General features: G+C 34.2%; 2 protein-coding genes across 5 annotated transcripts; one reads left to right on the top strand and one right to left on the bottom strand.

Annotated features, from left to right (window-relative positions):
* Positions 1–818: 818 nt before the first annotated feature.
* LOC115977219 (calmodulin-binding protein 60 E-like) lies at positions 819–6,880 on the top strand. Of its 3 annotated transcripts, none has more exons than XM_031098945.1 (7): positions 819–1,164; positions 1,908–1,983; positions 2,481–2,539; positions 3,516–4,009; positions 4,637–4,797; positions 4,918–5,121; positions 5,769–6,880. In XM_031098945.1, exons 1-7 carry the CDS (start codon positions 1,052–1,054, stop codon positions 6,477–6,479), a joined length of 1,818 nt encoding a protein of 605 aa, XP_030954805.1. In that variant the 5' UTR covers positions 819–1,051; the 3' UTR covers positions 6,480–6,880. The 3 variants fall into 3 exon arrangements, with proteins under 3 accessions (XP_030954805.1, XP_030954806.1, XP_030954807.1); XM_031098946.1 differs by having other exon boundaries at positions 1,082–1,164; positions 1,892–1,983; XM_031098947.1 differs by lacking the exon at positions 819–1,164 and having other exon boundaries at positions 1,926–2,009.
* A 1,915-nt stretch (positions 6,881–8,795) lies between these two features.
* On the bottom strand, positions 8,796–14,496 carry LOC115977218 (two-component response regulator ARR12-like). Of its 2 annotated transcripts, none has more exons than XM_031098943.1 (6): positions 13,803–14,496; positions 13,039–13,191; positions 12,399–12,803; positions 12,241–12,317; positions 10,307–11,572; positions 8,796–9,052 (listed from the first exon to the last, which is right to left on the bottom strand). In XM_031098943.1, exons 1-6 carry the CDS (start codon positions 13,951–13,953, stop codon positions 8,993–8,995), a joined length of 2,112 nt encoding a protein of 703 aa, XP_030954803.1. In that variant the 5' UTR covers positions 13,954–14,496; the 3' UTR covers positions 8,796–8,992. The 2 variants fall into 2 exon arrangements, with proteins under 2 accessions (XP_030954803.1, XP_030954802.1); XM_031098942.1 differs by having other exon boundaries at positions 8,796–9,064; positions 13,803–14,495.
* Between the last annotated feature and the right edge of the window lie 3,406 nt (positions 14,497–17,902).

The following is a 17,902-nucleotide window of genomic DNA, read 5'->3' as shown; positions in this document are numbered from 1 at the left end:
ATGAATATTTAAGTCTGAGAAGCCTTTAAATATTATTATCATTATACTTACTCAATGAGGCTCTAAGAGTGACATTGATCAAATTTCTAGCACCATATGTTTAGTGTCTGTTTGGTATTGCTATTAGAAGTAGAGCTTTAATAGTAGAGATTTTGCAATATGGAGCTTTAACCGAAAGGCTCTTATTAGCGTTAATTATAGTGAACAATGTTTTTAAAATTCAGAATTTATAAAACATGAATATTGAATTGTAGAGTTTTTTCACATAAAGTTCTTAACTTCAGCTTTAGTAATCAGTATTAAAGTTGTTTTTAGTTTGAACGACCACTTCAAAACTCTTTAGCTTTTTGGAAATTATCAAATGTTTGGCAATTCAAATTGTACTAAAAACAGAACAGTTTGAGGCTCTTAAAGCACTTTTGTGATCGGACCCAGACTAACATCCAAGGCCAATGGTACATTTTCATACTATCCAAACAGGAACTGAACTATGATATCCTTTTTTTGAGAAGCAAACTATGATATCCTAAGCCGAACACTAACGTCAAGAAATCAGATACGTGGGGTCGTTACTGTCGGTTGGAACTCAACTAAACTGTCAGCCATTTGACTTTCTTTATAGGAAAAAGACAGTCAAAATATATCAAAGCAAATAGGTTCTTACATGACTCTCATGAGTCCCATAAAAAGAAACCAAAAAACGCGCTTTCAACTTTCAACGTAACATGCACTCACGCGATGCAATACACACTAATACAGCTGTGATCTTCAATTATATACCCTCCATACACGCACATATATAATTTAAATATATATACTTCAATTTTTTTATAATAAAATAATGAGAAAAACCTTTATTTAGATCCGTCTTAATGGACTCAACCAATAGATCTTTCATTCACTACCCAGATCCAGAAATTTCCATAAAAAGCAGCTTTTTGTTTTTTGGGTTTGATATTTGAGGCTTAGAGTTGGTGTTGTTGCTTCTTCTGTGAAGCTTCTTGGTAACAAACTAACAAACAATCTTATTGGGTTTCTAAATTTGGAATATATGGAAAGTTCAAGAAGCAATAGAGTGGACAAGAGAGGGTATGAGCAGGTTGTAGAGGATGATGCAGAGCACGAGCCTGGATCGAAGAAGCCAAAGTTGCCTGCTTTAGCGAGGTTTGTTTCGTATAATTTCTTCATTGAGTAATGAATATATTGGGTTTTTGTTGATGGGTGCTTTTGTTTTATTTTTAAAAATGGTTAAAGTTTTCTGCTTTTGCTTTTGGATAGTCTTTGTGCACATAAGCTCTGGAATAGTTTTATGGATTTGAATCAGTTTCTCCATTAATACTAGTTTATAATCTGATGCCATTTTCACATTAGAAAGTTTGTTGTGCACATAGTGTTACTTTAGAATGTCTTTTCCCGGAATAAAAATCCTTTATCCCAATCTATTATTCCACTTTATACTCCACCAATCAATCATGATCAGTCTCTTGCCATTGCAATTTGAAATTACTCAAATATGAACTCAATCACATGATAGTATGTAGGAAACATTGGATAGTTCTTCAAAAATATATACTACTTTTTTTTTTTGAGAAACATATACTAAATACTTGATAAGCAAGAAAAGGATGCTTAAATTTACTACTGACCCTTGTTTCTTAGATAGTATGGAATTAATAGATGGCTATTAATGAGAGGTGAGGCAAAGGGGGTAAAGGTTTTGATTTTACATTTTGATTTCCTTAAACTTCTCCAGAAATTTGATCAACAGTATAGTTCAATATCACATGGTATTTCTTTTTTTTTTTTTCTTTTTTTTTTTACATTTTTGCTTAACGTTCTCTATGCAAGTTTTAAGTTTCAGTTTTGTGAGTCCACTTCAATGATTGTACAGTTCAATCTATGTGCAGTGTAATTGTGGAAGCTTTGAAGGTGGATAGTCTGCAAAGACTTTGCTCATCTTTGGAGCCTCTTCTTCGCAGAATTGTAAGTCGTACAGTTACTTTTCCCAAGTGAGTTACTGCAAAATTGGAGAATCATTCTTTTATTCTGGCCAGCCCTCTTTCAGCTGATAACAATTGCTGAGTTTTGGATAATTTTCCTTGCTCAACAATAGAATTTGCATATTGGTTCAGTTTGTGGAAATGATTAAACTTCATTTTGTTATCTTAAAATGTTCATATCTTGAAAATTACTTTACTTTTAAGTTTTGCAAATGACAATTCATAACAATAGATAACTAATGTGGCTCTTTTACTACTTTTTGAAGTCCACCTACAAAATAGTGAAAGGAATGAATCATATTACTTTATTACTATCATCGATTATGCATTCACATGTACAGAACATATTGCATCTTTTCCATAGGCTTTTGAAAGAGATATATATGTGTATATATATATATATATATATATTAATCAGTAGCAAAGCATAAATTCATTGAGGTCTTCTATTGTTAATTCTGCCATTTTCATTAATAACAGGTCAGTGAAGAAGTGGAGCGTGCCTTGTCAAAGTTAGGCCAATCTGATCTGCCTGGAAGGTGAGTTCCAACATTAATATTAGATGCTGGCAATCAGCATCCCTTTTTCATTTTCAGCCAGAGATCTTTATGATGCTGACAAAAGATTAAAGACAAATGACAATATTTTTGCAGCATTAAGTAATCCTTTTTGGTATGGGGCATACTGACTTGATTAGAGAGTCTGCTACTTCTAGTGAGTCTCCTTAGGAATACATCATTAAGAAACATTAAACATCAGAGTTAACATAATTCCCAAGCTGTTGTAGACTTGTAGTTCATAGAATGTTTATCTATAAGGTTAAATGAAGTGGCAAAGTGAGATTCTAGATATGCCTTTCCAGGGAATGATTGATGAAGAACGTTATATTACATAAAAAAGGAGGATGTTGTACACCCCTGGGGAAATGTAATTTCAAAGGCAATAAAATTTTCTTGGTGCTTCTGTGGTTTAGCATATAAAGTAGTTATGCAAATAAAGCATGGAACATGCTTTAATCATTTTTTTTCCTATAGTTATATCCTAGAAGATGATGTAAGTGGTCATGGTTGAGTTTCTATGCAAGAATGGTAACATATGAAGAAAATTATTATTCTGTCATACAAACAGACTTGTAGAGATGGAGGATGTCAATGGATAAAAGAGTGTCTCATTCTTTTATTTCCTGTATGTGGACTTAATTGACCTTATTGTGGTCTTCATGAGTCTGGACACAGGTTTATGAAATACTAGTTCTTGTATGAACTTCTAAATGCATTCTAGCTAACCCCTAGTAGGCAATGAGACAGAATTAATGCTTCCTTGATAATTGCATGTGGCTTAATTAAAGCAGACATAATTAGGACTCAAAAATGGAGTTTGAGTTTCTTCATTGCATATACGAACCACCAGATTAAGAATAAATAGTAAAGTTGTAACAGATTGCTGCCTAGTTTCTGTCTTAATTATCATGATCAACAGATTATAGACTAACAATTAAATTTTCATCTTTAATAGGTCTCCACCTCCAAGAATACAAGGCCCAGATGGAAAATGTCTGCAACTTCATTTCAAAACAAGAATGCCGCCTCACCTATTCACAGGTGGAAAGGTTGCGGGAGAGCAAGGAGCAGCAATCCATGTTGTGTTGCTAGATCTAAGTACAGGCAGTGTTGTGCAAACTGGACTAGAATCAGCAGCCAAATTGAATGTTGTGGTGCTTGAAGGAGACTTCAATGAGGAAGCTGATGAAGATTGGACAAAAGAGCACTTTGAAAACCATGAGGTTAAGGAACGTGAGGGGAAAAGACCACTTTTGACTGGGGATCTACAGGTGATCCTCAAGGAAGGAGTTGGAACTCTTGGAGATCTCACTTTCACTGACAACTCTAGCTGGATAAGGAGCAGGAAGTTCAGGCTTGGTGTTAAGGTTGCCCCTGGATATTGTGAGGAGATTCACGTTCGTGAGGCTAAAACAGAAGCTTTTGCTGTAAAAGATCATAGGGGTGAATGTGAGTTTTCAGAATTTTGCTACTGTTTCTTATGATAGAACAATTTGCATTATAGTAGCTAGTAAGAATATTCAAGCAAAAAGAAAAAGTTGCTAGTAAGAATAGAGGGTAAGCCTTTTTTTTTTTTTTTTTTCCTTCCTTTTCTTGAATAGGCATAGAAGTTTTTCCAATTGCATGAATGAGTGTAACTTTATATGAGTTGTTCTTCGATACTTTTTTCTACAATTATTACTATAATAGGTGCCATGAAGCAATTCAGTCAAATTGCTCATGACCCTCACTCTGGTGAAAAAAGGCATTCTTTTCTGATATAATCTGGCAACGTGGCTGGTAAAGGCTTTTTATTATAGAAGCTTGAGATTCAAACATCACCTTATATTGTCATTTTCAATGCAAATTACTATAGGATGACTTTGAGCGCATGCAGTTAAGAGTACAGAATTTCTGCAGATTGTTTGGTTAAGATACCAACCATCAGAATTTCTTGGATACAGCATCCTTTTTTTTTGGGTGTCTATTCAGCTCATTTTCTGTGAGTTGGATGGTGTTAGTCCTAGGTCAATTCATATGTATAAGTTCTTTAGATATAAAATTTTGTGAAATTCAAATTATTTTCTGTAATTGCAGTATACAAAAAACATTACCCTCCAGTGTTGCATGATGAAGTTTGGAGATTGGATAGAATAGCAAAGGATGGAGCACTGCACAAAAAGTTGATTAAGGCTGACATTGTGACTGTTGAAGATTTCCTCCGCATTCTTGTTAAGGATGCACAAAGATTAAGAAGTGTAAGGATTTCTTCTGTTTTAATTCATTCACAAACACCTTTCTCTTTTCTATTTATTCATTCTTTCCTTGAGTTCAATTTTTGATTATTTTCTGCTCTTAATTTGTTGTTCATGATATAGATCCTTGGGAGTGGGATGTCCAACAGGATGTGGGAGAACACAGTGGAGCATGCAAAGACATGTGTCTTGGGTGGGAAGCTTTATGTTTACTATACCGATGAGACTCATGGCACTGGTGTTGTTTTCAACCATATTTATGAGCTCAGTGGCCTTATTGCTGAAGGACAGTTCCTCTCTCTCGAATCACTTTCCCATAGCCAAAAGGTTAGATACTCTTTATTACTTGGGAACGTTGTTCACCAAGACTAATCTATTAATCTAGCCAGATTTACTTTATGTTTCTAAAATTATCTGCACGCATAGTTTTTTGAAAGGCAGTACTAAAATTATAGAACTAGATAATTACAAAACTACATTAAAATACTACTTGGACGTTTATGGACATCCTTTTAGTGCAACTTGACATCAAACCCTCACGAAAAAGGAAGGCATCAAATAGTTAAGAACAATTAAGGCACAGAATCTGCTAAGGTCACAGGAAGTGGCAAACAGCTGTAAATTTTTATTATAGATTGAGATTAATAATATATATATATATATATATTGATAAGTAAGATTAATAATATAATGAATTATAATGATTATTGATTTTCTCCACACTTGGTGTTCTGCGAACAGGACTAATTGTGCAGTCATAAATCATAGCTACTCCTCTGGCTTAAGGGATTGCACAAACTGAATAAGAGCAGCTTGGCTGTTCTGCGTCTGTGCTTGATTTTTTGAAATATTTCTTTTGGTGGTTGAACTATTGCAGCCTTTGATGACAAAAAATCTTTTTTTCTAGTTTGATAAGCATTCATTTGATACTGTCTCTTTAGTAAATATGCTCATTCATTTGAAACTTCATACAGGTTTCAGTGGATACCTTAGTGAAGAGAGCTTATGATAATTGGCATCATGTTATAGAATATGATAGCAAAGTCCTAGACCCCCTTGCAAGTGCTAAGAAGGGGATGAGAGCCTCAGCTGCACCTATAGCTGACCACAACTATGCCACAGATCACATTATAACAAATGTTCAAAACAGGCAGCAGTATATCTCTGAACTGGGCACACAATGCCAATATAACCACCAATCAGTCCCTCAATTAATTCAATTTCCATTTGTGAGGTCTGATCAAATGGCATCTATGACATTAAATAACCCACAAGCAGCATTATCAGCCAGCACAGATTACATGTCAGTTGGGACTCCTGCAGATATTTCAGGAGATTGGTCTCAACAAAGAATTGGGCAGGGATCAGGAGACCCTTTTGCTGAGGAAATCCGGCTGAGGAGTTCGGAGATGTTGGAGACTGATGATATGCAAAGACTGCTAAAGACATTTAGTATGGGAGTTGGTGTTGGAATGGGGGCTGGTTTTACTCATCCTGATGAGGCTTGTTTCTCTTACAGTGTTCAATATGAGCCTCAGATGGATAGGAAATTTGGACCTGAGCGTGGTCGAAGCTCAGGTAAAGCAGTTGTTGGATGGCTTAAACTTAAAGCTGCTTTAAGGTGGGGTATATTTATAAGGAAGAGAGCTGCAGAAAGGAGAGCTCAGCTTACTGAGTTAGATTGACTTAATTGCTTGGATCTATTTTAGTCTCAGGTTTTAGTGAGATCATATAAATTGATGCCTTGAAATTGAACCATATGATTGGCCAGAAGATGGAGATAATGAAATGAAAAACTGGAATTTAATGCATTAGGATTGCAGGGATATGCATGCTTTCAGTTTTCCTTGTGACTTCCTTGACCCTCAAGAGTGTACATGAAAAGAGATGAGAATGAATAGTCATGTATCAAGTTTGCTAATATTTTTCACCTCAATTTACTTGTTCCAAACATCTTTCTTTTCTTTTCCTTCCCCGATGAATTTCCACATATGTCCTTTATTTCGTGTGTATGTAATATTACTATTTCTTTTTTTCCATTGTCATTCACGATGTAGATTTATTCAATCAGAATCTTTTTTGTGTGTGCGCGTGCATAGATCTTAGATGAACTTTTCTATTACAAGTCTCAAATTAAAAATTCAACATTAAAGCTCCATTTGGGTAAGGCCTTTTGTGTTTGCATTTAGAGTAAGTTGCCTTTTTGGCCTTTTTTTTACTTTTTTATTTTTTCTTTTTCTTTTTCTTTTTTTTCCAGAGTGCAGCGCCTCTTGCACTATTTATGTACAGTGATTTCATTAATGAACAGTAATTGAAATATTTTTTTATTATTATTTTCAGTTTTTAGCAAAATAAGTGGTATCCAAACGCAAACTAAATTATTATGTGGCTTCTAGTTTAAATTAATTGGTAAAGTCTATTGTCCTTAAATAAGATAATTTGTGTCCAAATCATGCTTACACCAAAAAGAATTATAAGTCTCAAGTTATTTATTTATTTTTTTTTTATTCTTAACCATTTAACTTCTAAATATTTGTGGTAAACAATTATGTTCTCTCTAACTAAACAAAATGGGCACACAAAATTTATTAGTATGAATCTTACAATGTAAGGATATTTTTTTATTTATGTTAATTAAAAAGTTTTTGTAGGTTTTAGTCAAATCAAATAGTAAGTCCCACTCCTTTGTCATCAAATAAAGGACATAAAATCAACTCCCGCTACACTAAAAGGAAAATTTTCAGTGTCCTGTTTTGATGGGAAAAGTAATTATTATAGAACAAATGTCATTCATAGGTTCAAACTATAATGTATTTATCTAACTTTAATCATATTGAATTGTATTTATTTATTTTTTTTTTTAAAAAAAAAGGTAATTAGCATTTTCTCAAAAAAATTATTAGGTGTAAAACTGTTTACCAATTACCTCTCTTACACTCTGCAATATAAGTTTTGTGCAAGAATAGTATCGTGTAGTAGTTGTAAATAAAATTAAATAAATAGAAATGCTTTCTGACACAACATCAATAAAATGAGGAGCTATTTTAGTCATTTATTATCACACATTAGTTGTGGCTTTTAGTATTATCAAAAAATAAGCTATAGCTTTCATAATTGTTTTTAGGTTTTAGGGTGAAAGATGCCACTTTTAAAAGTCCAGTAATTGCCTTGACTGATAATTTCGTATCTTTTGGTTGTGCATTGGCGTTAAGAGTAGCTTTTGGACCAAAAGATCCATAGCTTAGAAACCACCATTGTGACTTCGAAAACCTAATTAAGCTTGCTCTAACTTTCCCACCACCCAATGGATGAGAAATTATATAGTCTTTTGGTGGACCACGTCACTTGTTTACCATTCCACTAAAAGACTCCCATTTGTTTAAAATTGCTGAGTCAGTAATCAATTTCTATTAAAAAAAAAAAAAATAACTCCACAAATTTAAATAGATAGAAATTTTTTAGTGAAATAGTGGAATACGTCACTTGTCCACCATGAGAACCTTATAATTTCTCCTAATGGACTCTCATTGTATGAGATCAGTTGACAATTAGCCACTGCCAAAGTTTCCAACATTTCTATGACCAAATGTAGCGAACTACAACAACATATGATTTCCAAGGTACTTGTTTACTCTTCTTCATATTACTTGAAAATTAAGAATAAAGGGTGGGCCTTTCTTCAACTTTAGAACTAACCAACCTGAATGTATATGAGACTTGAACTTTAGACAACACAGACAAAAGAACATGTCATGTTGCCAACAGGTTTTACAACCTCTCTAAGTAACAAAATCCTCAAAAGCTGGAAAATCCTACCAAATTACCAAGAATTTCAGTTGCAGTTGTAATAGAAAAAAAGCCAAGGCCTTATGGCTCATAGATCTGGATAAAATTAAGAAATTTCTATACATCTTACACACTTTTTATTTATCATATAAAAAAGAGAGTCGTTTTGAAAGCCAAGAACTTCTCATGCCAATTATTCCATCGACAAAGAAAAGAAGATGAGTCAAAGGAATTAAATAAGAAAAAAGTCTCATGTTAACAATTCCATACAGGGAATAAAATTTTGTAGCAAAGAGGAAAAAAAAAGAAGTAAATACATAAAAGATGAAGAAAACAGATAATGATACAAGCTCCTCTAGGTAGAGTAAATTTGCCACTTCAGTGCCCTTCAATTCTCTAGGAATGACAAGTCTCATATACATGATCCAAGAGAGTAAGCATTTATTCCAAATTCCCCATCACTCAACAGTGTCTGATTTTGTTCCTGCATCAGGATCCCATCATAAAAAGCTCACGAGGTATAGAAACATAAGTTATCTTTATAAAAGACCATGAATACAACAGAGATTCATATTGCAATGAACAAAGGTTATCTTATAAGAAATAAATAGACACCAGATTACTTAGCAGATACAAATGGTATGTATCAGTATTAGTGGTTCGTATGACAACTTAAAATCTTCCTTTCAACTTCCACTTGTATTAAAATAATTGTAAAACTACACTGGAATTCATTGTTTATCTGGTATTCAAATGACTATTATGTCTCAGCAATAAAAGTAATATAATAATGGTATATCATGCCATAATCAGCCTATTTAAGGTTTTTTAATTCATACATTTATTTTCTTTAATGTTTTTTTAGTTCTATATCATACAAATATTTAACTCATTTGAATTCAGCCCTAGTCTTAGCTGATAAGAATCAGGTACACAAATTCTTCATTACAAGCCAATTAGGGCTACACTACATGGATTGTTTTTTCACCATTCAACCCTATCAACGACCACATTCCCTGCTAAATCTTCAATGAGCATATCTTCAATAACAACTGTGAATGATCATTTTCATCTCTGCTACATATTTATATACAAATATACCTACCAAAAAAATAAAAGAATTCCCTACAACTAAACTAAAAAGGTTTTGCTTCATTTGAGTGATCTTTAAGATAAATTATCCCAACTAATTACGTTACATTTAAGTACTTATATTACACATGTAATGCATATGGTCATCATTAATTTTCAAATACACAGCATGGGAGCTAGAACTTGAGTTGATTTTACGCATGTAATCTATATATCAAGTATTTATGTGCAAGATTATTGTGAATCAATTTCCAGTAGCATGGCATGATCAGTTCATATTTCAAGAGAACAATTCTTTCCACACAAATAAAATCCAACAATAACTGAACAGAGGGCAGAAAAACATAACAATTAAAATTCCTTTGAAAGAACTTTGCTTGTGAAGTCAGAATTTTTTGTGAAGCAAGGAAACAGAAGACTTCCTTTTTTTTTCTTTTTTTTCTTTTTTTTTTTTTTGTCTTGGAATAACAAACCAGAATTATAACTAATTAGAATTTTACCCATACAATTCACTGAATCTGACAATTATCTTTAGAGAAAGACCTATTTAAAATCAAATTTTGGACAGAAAATGCACTAATATGACATATCAAGAATTAAAAAGCCACAGAAAAAGCAGGACGTTTAATCATACCCGTTTCATCATTGCATTCATTATATCATCCAAAGACTCATAACCATTTTGAATGAAACCATCCTGTGACTTTGTTTGCCCCAAGAGACAGTCCTCATTGGACTTTATTTTTGCGTCCACAGCAGAATTTTCAAACTCACTGTGATGAGCATTTGACAGAGCACCACCATTTAATTGGCCAATCAAAGACACATCAAAGCTTCTGCCGCAGATTGCACTATTTTGGTCCAAACTCCGGCCTAAGGGACTCACTATTCCATTGTTAGAAACCATAGAATTTATGTCACTGAAACTATGATTCATGTTTGGATTGTAATCTTGTTTATATTCTTCCCATCTCTGCTTTGATGTGTAAGTCATATTATGAACAACATTACCAATCAAGCCTTCTTGACATACGTCTCCTGAATCCTCAAGACGACCTGAAACTACATTTGTTGAAGGAAATTCAATAGGGCTGTTCCCAATATGAGGGCTGGTAGAAGATATACCCAAGTTATTAGAAGCCATTTGGTCATGATTAAAAGGCTCACTCAATGGCAAAGCATTTGATGAAAATCTGGATAACTGAACCGCACCCTGCCAGCTTTCATCACTTCGATTATGATTCACAAAATTAGATGAACCACCAATGCCTAGGTCAAAAGATTCTGGATTCAGTGGAGCCACTCCAAGAGAAGATTGATTTCCAAATGGTCCCCTATTATGTGTTTGTTGTGAGTTCCCTTGTAACATCAAAGGATTGCTTGAGGCCCTGGATAATAAACTACTTGAGCTACCAACAGTCACTCTATTGTCAGGGAAACTACCAGAGACGGTAAAACCTGTTGAATCCTTAATGGGATCAAAATCTCCAATGCCCGTAGCGCACTTGCTCTGTTGCAACTGGTTAAGCTCTAATGATGTTGGAATCCCTTGATATAAACCTGCACTTTGGTTTGAAGGCAATAAAGTTGGCTGGAGCTTCCCAAAAGTATTGATGGAGCTGGACAAGTTTTGACCGCTCGGTTGTATAAGTCCAGAAGAAGTAATTCCTCGAAGGTTCAAACCAGCAGGGGAGTTGAGTCTACCAAACATCCCACTTGGTGCATATGATGATAGAGTTGAGCTAGAGAGCCTTCCAGATCCAGCCAAGTTGCGAAACTCTCCGAATCCATCTAGTGAGGCCATGCGCAGGTAAGAAGAATCTTTACCCCCCAATGCAGCAACCATATTAGCTTGCTGACTTGCCACACTACTGATTCTTTTCAGGTAGAGCCTATATTTCTGCAACATCAGATAAGACAGTAAGATTAAAAGATGCCACTGCAATGTAAATCATTATATTTTCTTAGATGTCCAAAATAAAGTGAGTTGTTTCTATTAGGGTATACGTAAACCAATTTTTTCATGTAAGCTGAGCACCTCCCCAGCTATTTGGGACAGCCAATCAATTACTAAATTCACAAATTGCACAGACTACAGCTGATATGAAATTAATCACTCTTATCTTTGATAAAGTAAGGAATTCCCTCAGTTACAAACTCAAACATCAAAATTCTCCTAATTCACCCATGTTTTGTACCACGCAAAAAAATCTAAACTGACTCTCCGACTCTTCAGTTAAAAAGGAGGGTTTTATTTTATCATAGCAGGGTTTAGGGGTTCCAAACAGCTGCTTATTGAAGATATTACAAATAATTTGAATAAGAATCAGTATAGCTTAACAGGAAAGGTGTTCCTTTTTCAGATTCATTTTTGAAAGGTTTCCAAATGGTCAAATCTTTGACAATAGTAACAGCCTTCAAGTTAAACACAATACTAATTTATCTAACCAAAATCCAATGTCGCTCCTAAGCTCAAAAAGCTTTCTAAGTCAAGAATTTCTCAATGAAAAGGCACAATGATATTAGATTTGTTCTTAAACATGAGGAAGAAAAGAGAAAGATCTGTGCCTGCAGATGGCTTGCCACATTTTCCCTTGTAAGTCCTTCAACATCCATCAGGTCAAGAATTTTCTTAGGAACAGCCTCTGCATTAGAATTAAAAGACATCAGGCATGATTCGTTAGTCAGGAAATTTAAACTATTACTTTCTTGTAGCAGAGACTCACTTTCAAGTCCCAATTGATTTACAGCTGCCACAAACTTTCTGTGCAGCTCTACAGACCAAACTACCCGTGGCTTCTTCTGGCTCGATGGGTCTTCACTGTCATTTCCATTTTCATCACCTTCTTCTTCCTCGTCTTCATTTTGGTCCTTCCGCTTCCTACTGTTTTTCCCATTCTGATCTGCATTACCCAATGATGAGGCCCCTTGTCCACTCTCGCTGTTACCATGACAAGCCTTGTCTTCATTGGGGGACTTGTTTTGGTCCTTGGGGTCAATTTTTTTTCTCCGGATTACATGTTGCCATATGTTTTTGAGCTCTTCAATCCGAACAGGTTTCAACAAATAGTCAACAGCACCATGAGTAATTCCCTTCATCACAAGCTTGGTATCACTATGAGCTGACAACACTGGAACCAAATGGAAAGGCAAAATTAAGCCAATTAACCAAAATTCTGAAACAACAAGTATCTATTTCTCACATTGAGTACTAAATGATAACCAGGTCACAAGAAAAATCCTTCCACTTCAACTAGAAGCCTTTGACCTTACATCTATTACAAAATTCAACACAGGTTTTGGGGACACAAAACCAATTTACTCTAGAGTTATATCTCAAAGAACAAATAAGAAGATGATGCTTACTGATGACAGGAAGGTCCATTTCAAGGCCCACTAGCTCAAGGAGCTTGAAACCATCCATGTCTGGCATATTCACATCACTGATAACCAGGTCAAACTTGTCTCTATTCACCCTCAACATTTCCAGTGCTATGACCGCTTGATTGGCCGTCGTAACTGCGAAAAACAAGATATCAGATATAAAAGAAAGCACCCAAAAAAAAGAGGTGAAACCCAGATTCTATAATCAAACAAGACACATTGATATGCATCCTACAAGCAAAAACATAATCTGCATAACAGGAACAGTATACAACAGTAAATAACCGCCCAATAAAAACAAAGAGACACCAGAATTATATTTAAATACTCAAACTTCAAATAGGGAATTAAAATCGAGTAAATATTCAATACTTTGGAGCAATACTTCCTCCTCTCACGTAATAGTAGGTCCAAAGGGTTAAAAGCAATATGGGATCTACACTTTATGTTAGGTTCTACAACAATCCCATTAAACATAATCTCTAAAATATTCCTCCCCATAATGCAAAAATGGATTGTAACATAGTAGCAGAAAATTGATACACACGGCACCTATATAGATTACTGGTCAACATAATTACATCCAGTTTCCCCTAAAAAAAAAAGAAGAAGAAGCAAACACACAAGTTTTGCAAAATTTCAAAAACAGCAAACGACTCCAGCAAGAGCCGCATGTTACAAAAAACTCAAAATTCAAACCCAACATCATAAAAATTGAAAACAATTAAAAGAGAATGGAAACAGACCCTGATATTGGCATTTTCGAAGCAGAGTCTCCAACAATTTGAGGCAAATAGGGTCGTCATCCACAGCCAAAACACGCATACCCACTGGAAACTTGTCATAATGACTCACATCTTTACTCACCACGCCACCCCTTTGGTCCTCCACAGTCATTGTGAACCAACAACTCTACGAAAAGATCCAGATGAGAAACAAAGCACCCAAAACAGAGATCACAGAACAAATTTTCAATTTTGAATGTTGAGACTCGGTTTTCCAAGTCCTTTTCACCAAACCCAGTTCACAAAATACATAAGCAAGAGACTTTGAGAGAAGGAGAGAGAGAGAGAGAAATCAAAAAGAGGCACTGAGAAAGTGGCTAGAGAGAGAGAGAGAGAGATATAGAATGTGGAGGAGTAAGTAAAGGCTGTACAAAATGGACAATGATGGTGATGGCCAGAACAGAGTGAAACGATTCAACCCAACAAAACAGAAATCTTTTTAGTATTTTAGTGAAAGACTTTCTCTCTTTCTCTCTCTCTCTCTTCTCTGTTGAATTGTTCTCTCTCTACTGTATATTTTGTCTTTAGCTTTTTTTCTTCCCAACTGAACAGAAAAGCCTTTTCTTTTTTAAATTATTTTGATTGATGGATGGGTATTATTATTATAATACACCCCTCTCTCTCTCTCTCTCTCTCTCTCTCTCTCTCAAACCCTTTTTCAGTGTTTCTTTTTGGGTAAACTCTCTCTCTGTCTTTCTTTCTCTGGTCTCTATATGGAAGTAAAACAATGCAAGCCCTTTTGGTTGGATAATATACATCTCATGTCCACAACAACTTGATAGACCCTCAATCCCTTAACTTAAAAAAACAAAAACACTAATAATAGTGCTTTGTAGGTCAATGTACTTTCTGAGTCTATTAAATAATAGTCAGCGAAAATCAATGGTTGGCCTCCATATAGCTAAAATTTTATAGCTCCAATGATTTAATCATGTCTATCATAAGTATGCTTTTCATGTAGAAATTATATGGTGATAAGGGTTATAAGGTTATTAAAGTTTATAAATATTACTAATAATTCCAACTAATGACTCATTTTTCAAAAAAAAAAAAGATATTAATGACTCCTTAATTTTTATTTTATTTTTATTTATTTCTTAATATTACCAGATTTGAAAAGAATTTTATATGTGTAAAAAATGTCACGGTCAACCATGCAACATTCTGCTAAGTTATTACTTGGCTGAAATGGTCATTATTTAGGCCTTAAATGCTAAAGATCTTCGAATATCCCCATTCTGGAAATATACTTACTGCTCCTAACAAAAAAATTCTTTTATTGATTGTGAGGGACCCGTGACTTGAGGCCATCCTTAAATAATTTCGTCCCATTTCAACTAGTAACATTGGAAGATTAAGAAAATAATAATAATAATAATAATAATTTGAAATTTGGAAGACAATTTACTTTTATAAGGTGCATTATGGTCTTTTTATCTGTTTCTTTGCTGACATTGCTGTAAGCTTGATGTTTTTAGTTTTCACCAAAGAAGGAAAAAAAATCCATGATTAAAGAAAAAAAATCTTTTTAAAAAAAAAATTTATAACTCTTGAAAAAATTGTTATTAATGGTCTAAGCTTGTAGTCAAATTATATTTAGCTCATCTTTAAGAAGGTGGTCTAGTGTTGAATCATTCTGGAATATGAAACTGAAGGGAATTGATTAGATTAGAATTTTTTAAAAACCATTGCTTGTCCTCAGCTGGTTTTGGTGTTGTCATTCGCAATCATTTGGGATTGGTATTAGCTTCTATGACAAACATGGATACTCTACCTCCCTCAATTGACATGGCGGAACATATGGCGGCTGCCAGAGTTTTTCGTTTTGCTAGTGATTGTGGCTTCTCCTCTGTGATCTTGGAGGGAGATTCTAAGATCGTGTTTAAAACCCTCAGTTGTGACAATGTATTGCTCTCCTTGTTTAGTAATTTGGTAGATGAAATTAAGGGTGCGTTTGAATCGACTTCAAACCAATTCCGGAAATCAATTTCCGGAAAATTCTGTGTTTGGCTGTCACGGAAAATATTATTTTCCGGAAATTGATTTCCTGTTGACCGAAATTTTCAGCCTTGACCACGGAAAATGATTTCTGTCTTCATTTTCACTTCAATTGACTTTCGGAAAAAGAGAGAGAGAGAGAGAGAGAGAAGAGAGAGCCCAGATCAGAGAGAGAGAGGGACGATCGCGCCGCTCGTCCGACGATCGCACCGCGCCGACAAGCGGCGCGGTGCACAATCGCGATCGTCGATCAAGCGACGCGATCGACGATCGCGATCGACAAGCACAGACGAGCGCGTTCGTCAATCGCGATCGTTCGTCGATTGCGATCGTCGATCGACGAGCGCCGCTGGTCGGACGAGCGTTTCGCCGAATTTGATGTATTTTCTGGTAAACTGATTAAACGAACCAAACACCAAAATTAATTTTCCGTAAAATGAATTTTGTGACAGCCAAACACATGAAAACGTTTTCCTTTCCGGAAAATAGCATATTTTCCGAAAATGATTTTACGTGAACCAAACACAGCCTAAGTCTCTTGCAAAGACCCTTAGGATTGTCACTTTTTCCCATACACGTACACAAAGTAACTCTATAACTCACAACCTAACTAAGCGTATTAGACATGTTAGCGGTTTACAACTATAGATAGAAAATGTTTCTCCACACTTAATCTTTGTAATTTTAGCCGATTTTGGTTGAGTCTATTTTCTTTTAATGGATGCAGTTTTCTTCTAAGAAAAAGAATTTTTTATTAAAAAAAAAAAAAAAACTCAATTACATGGAATAATACCTAGCAAATTCTATAATATATATATATATATAATACTTAGCAAAATAATTATGATGGTATTACTTTTCCTTATAATTAAAATTATATTTTAAAAATGTTAAGAGCCTGGTAACTTAATGATATTAATTGCTCTCATTAATTAGGATAATTAGTGTTTGAATCCTCCCTTTTCAAAGTATCAAATTATTAAGAAAATAAATGAATTATTTAATGTTGTTGTATAGTGATATTAAGCTAAATTATGTAATTTCTTAAAAAAAAGACAATTAACAAATGAATTCTTTTTTTTTTCAAGGAAAAAGAAATGAAATACCATAAATGTGCATAAACCATGGCAAGTTCACCCATCGTTCAATGGGGTGCATGTAAGTAATGTTTGGAACTCCATCATTCCAAATTTCAATCAATTTTCAAAATTGTGAGGTGTAACACACAATGCTTCCTCTTATGCCAAAAAAAAAAAAAAAAACCATGCTTGCTTTGGTTAAAAAATAAATATTAGAGGAAAGGGAACACAAAAAAAGAAAAAAATAATCTAATAGAAATTATTCTATATACACCACGCTTTACTACATTTTCCTCTTATATAAATGATTCTTACATGCATATGTTTTAATTTTATTTTTTAGCTCAAGTTTCTCTTTCTCTTTTCTCTTGTATGTGTCTAAATTTCTTTCTCACCATAATCTTAATGCTAGATATAGTACACAGCGTGAAGCTGTGTACAGTGGCATAGATGGTAGGTTACAGCCAGAAAGAGTACGTTATGCTAGAAATATGGCTAATTGGCCATGCCAGCCAAAAATTCAACAAAACAGAAGTGTTTACAGAGAGATGAAATAGCATGTGTAGTTGTCCTTCATTACATTTAAAGCAATCTCTAAACTGCAAGCAATGTCATCCAAACTGATATAAATTCTTTCTCTCTTTTATTTTTTGTCTTCTACGTTGTCTATTTTTCCAAATTGTCACATTCTTGCCTTTTGAGTAATGGATGAGCTTTTACTTCAAAAAAAAAAAAAAAAAAAAAAAGAGATGAGCTTCGTGTTAACTATTTTCCCAAATTGGGTACACTACCCCTAAATTTGTCCCATTACGGGAAAGTAGTAACTACAATGTCTTTTGTCATTTCATAACACCTCAATTTCTTAGTGTGTGTCTTACTTAAAGTACAATCATGACAATTTTCTTTACAAAGTATAATTTTTATTTTTGATAATTGGATACTTACTATAAAGGAGAGGGATAATTATCTTGGTTTTATAATAAA

This window comes from Quercus lobata, chromosome 2 (genome assembly GCF_001633185.2).
Source record: "Quercus lobata isolate SW786 chromosome 2, ValleyOak3.0 Primary Assembly, whole genome shotgun sequence".
Lineage (NCBI taxonomy): Eukaryota > Viridiplantae > Streptophyta > Magnoliopsida > Fagales > Fagaceae > Quercus > Quercus lobata.
This window is presented reverse-complemented; position numbering and strand designations above follow the sequence as displayed.

Excerpts from the sequence above, each read along its gene's own strand:
- LOC115977219 (XM_031098945.1), top strand. The coding sequence starts at position 1,052 with ATGGAAAGTTCAAGAAGCAATAGAGTGGACAAGAGAGGGTATGAGCAG. Across the intron at positions 1,984-2,480 it reads AGCCTCTTCTTCGCAGAATT|GTCAGTGAAGAAGTGGAGCG; the intron begins GTAAGTCGTACA and ends CATTAATAACAG. Across the intron at positions 5,122-5,768 it reads CACTTTCCCATAGCCAAAAG|GTTTCAGTGGATACCTTAGT; the intron begins GTTAGATACTCT and ends AACTTCATACAG.
- LOC115977218 (XM_031098942.1), bottom strand. The coding sequence starts at position 13,953 with ATGACTGTGGAGGACCAAAGGGGTGGCGTGGTGAGTAAAGATGTGAGT. Across the intron at positions 11,573-12,240 it reads ATGTGGCAAGCCATCTGCAG|AAATATAGGCTCTACCTGAA; the intron begins GCACAGATCTTT and ends CTGATGTTGCAG. Across the intron at positions 9,065-10,306 it reads TGAATGCAATGATGAAACGG|GAACAAAATCAGACACTGTT; the intron begins GTATGATTAAAC and ends ATCCTGATGCAG.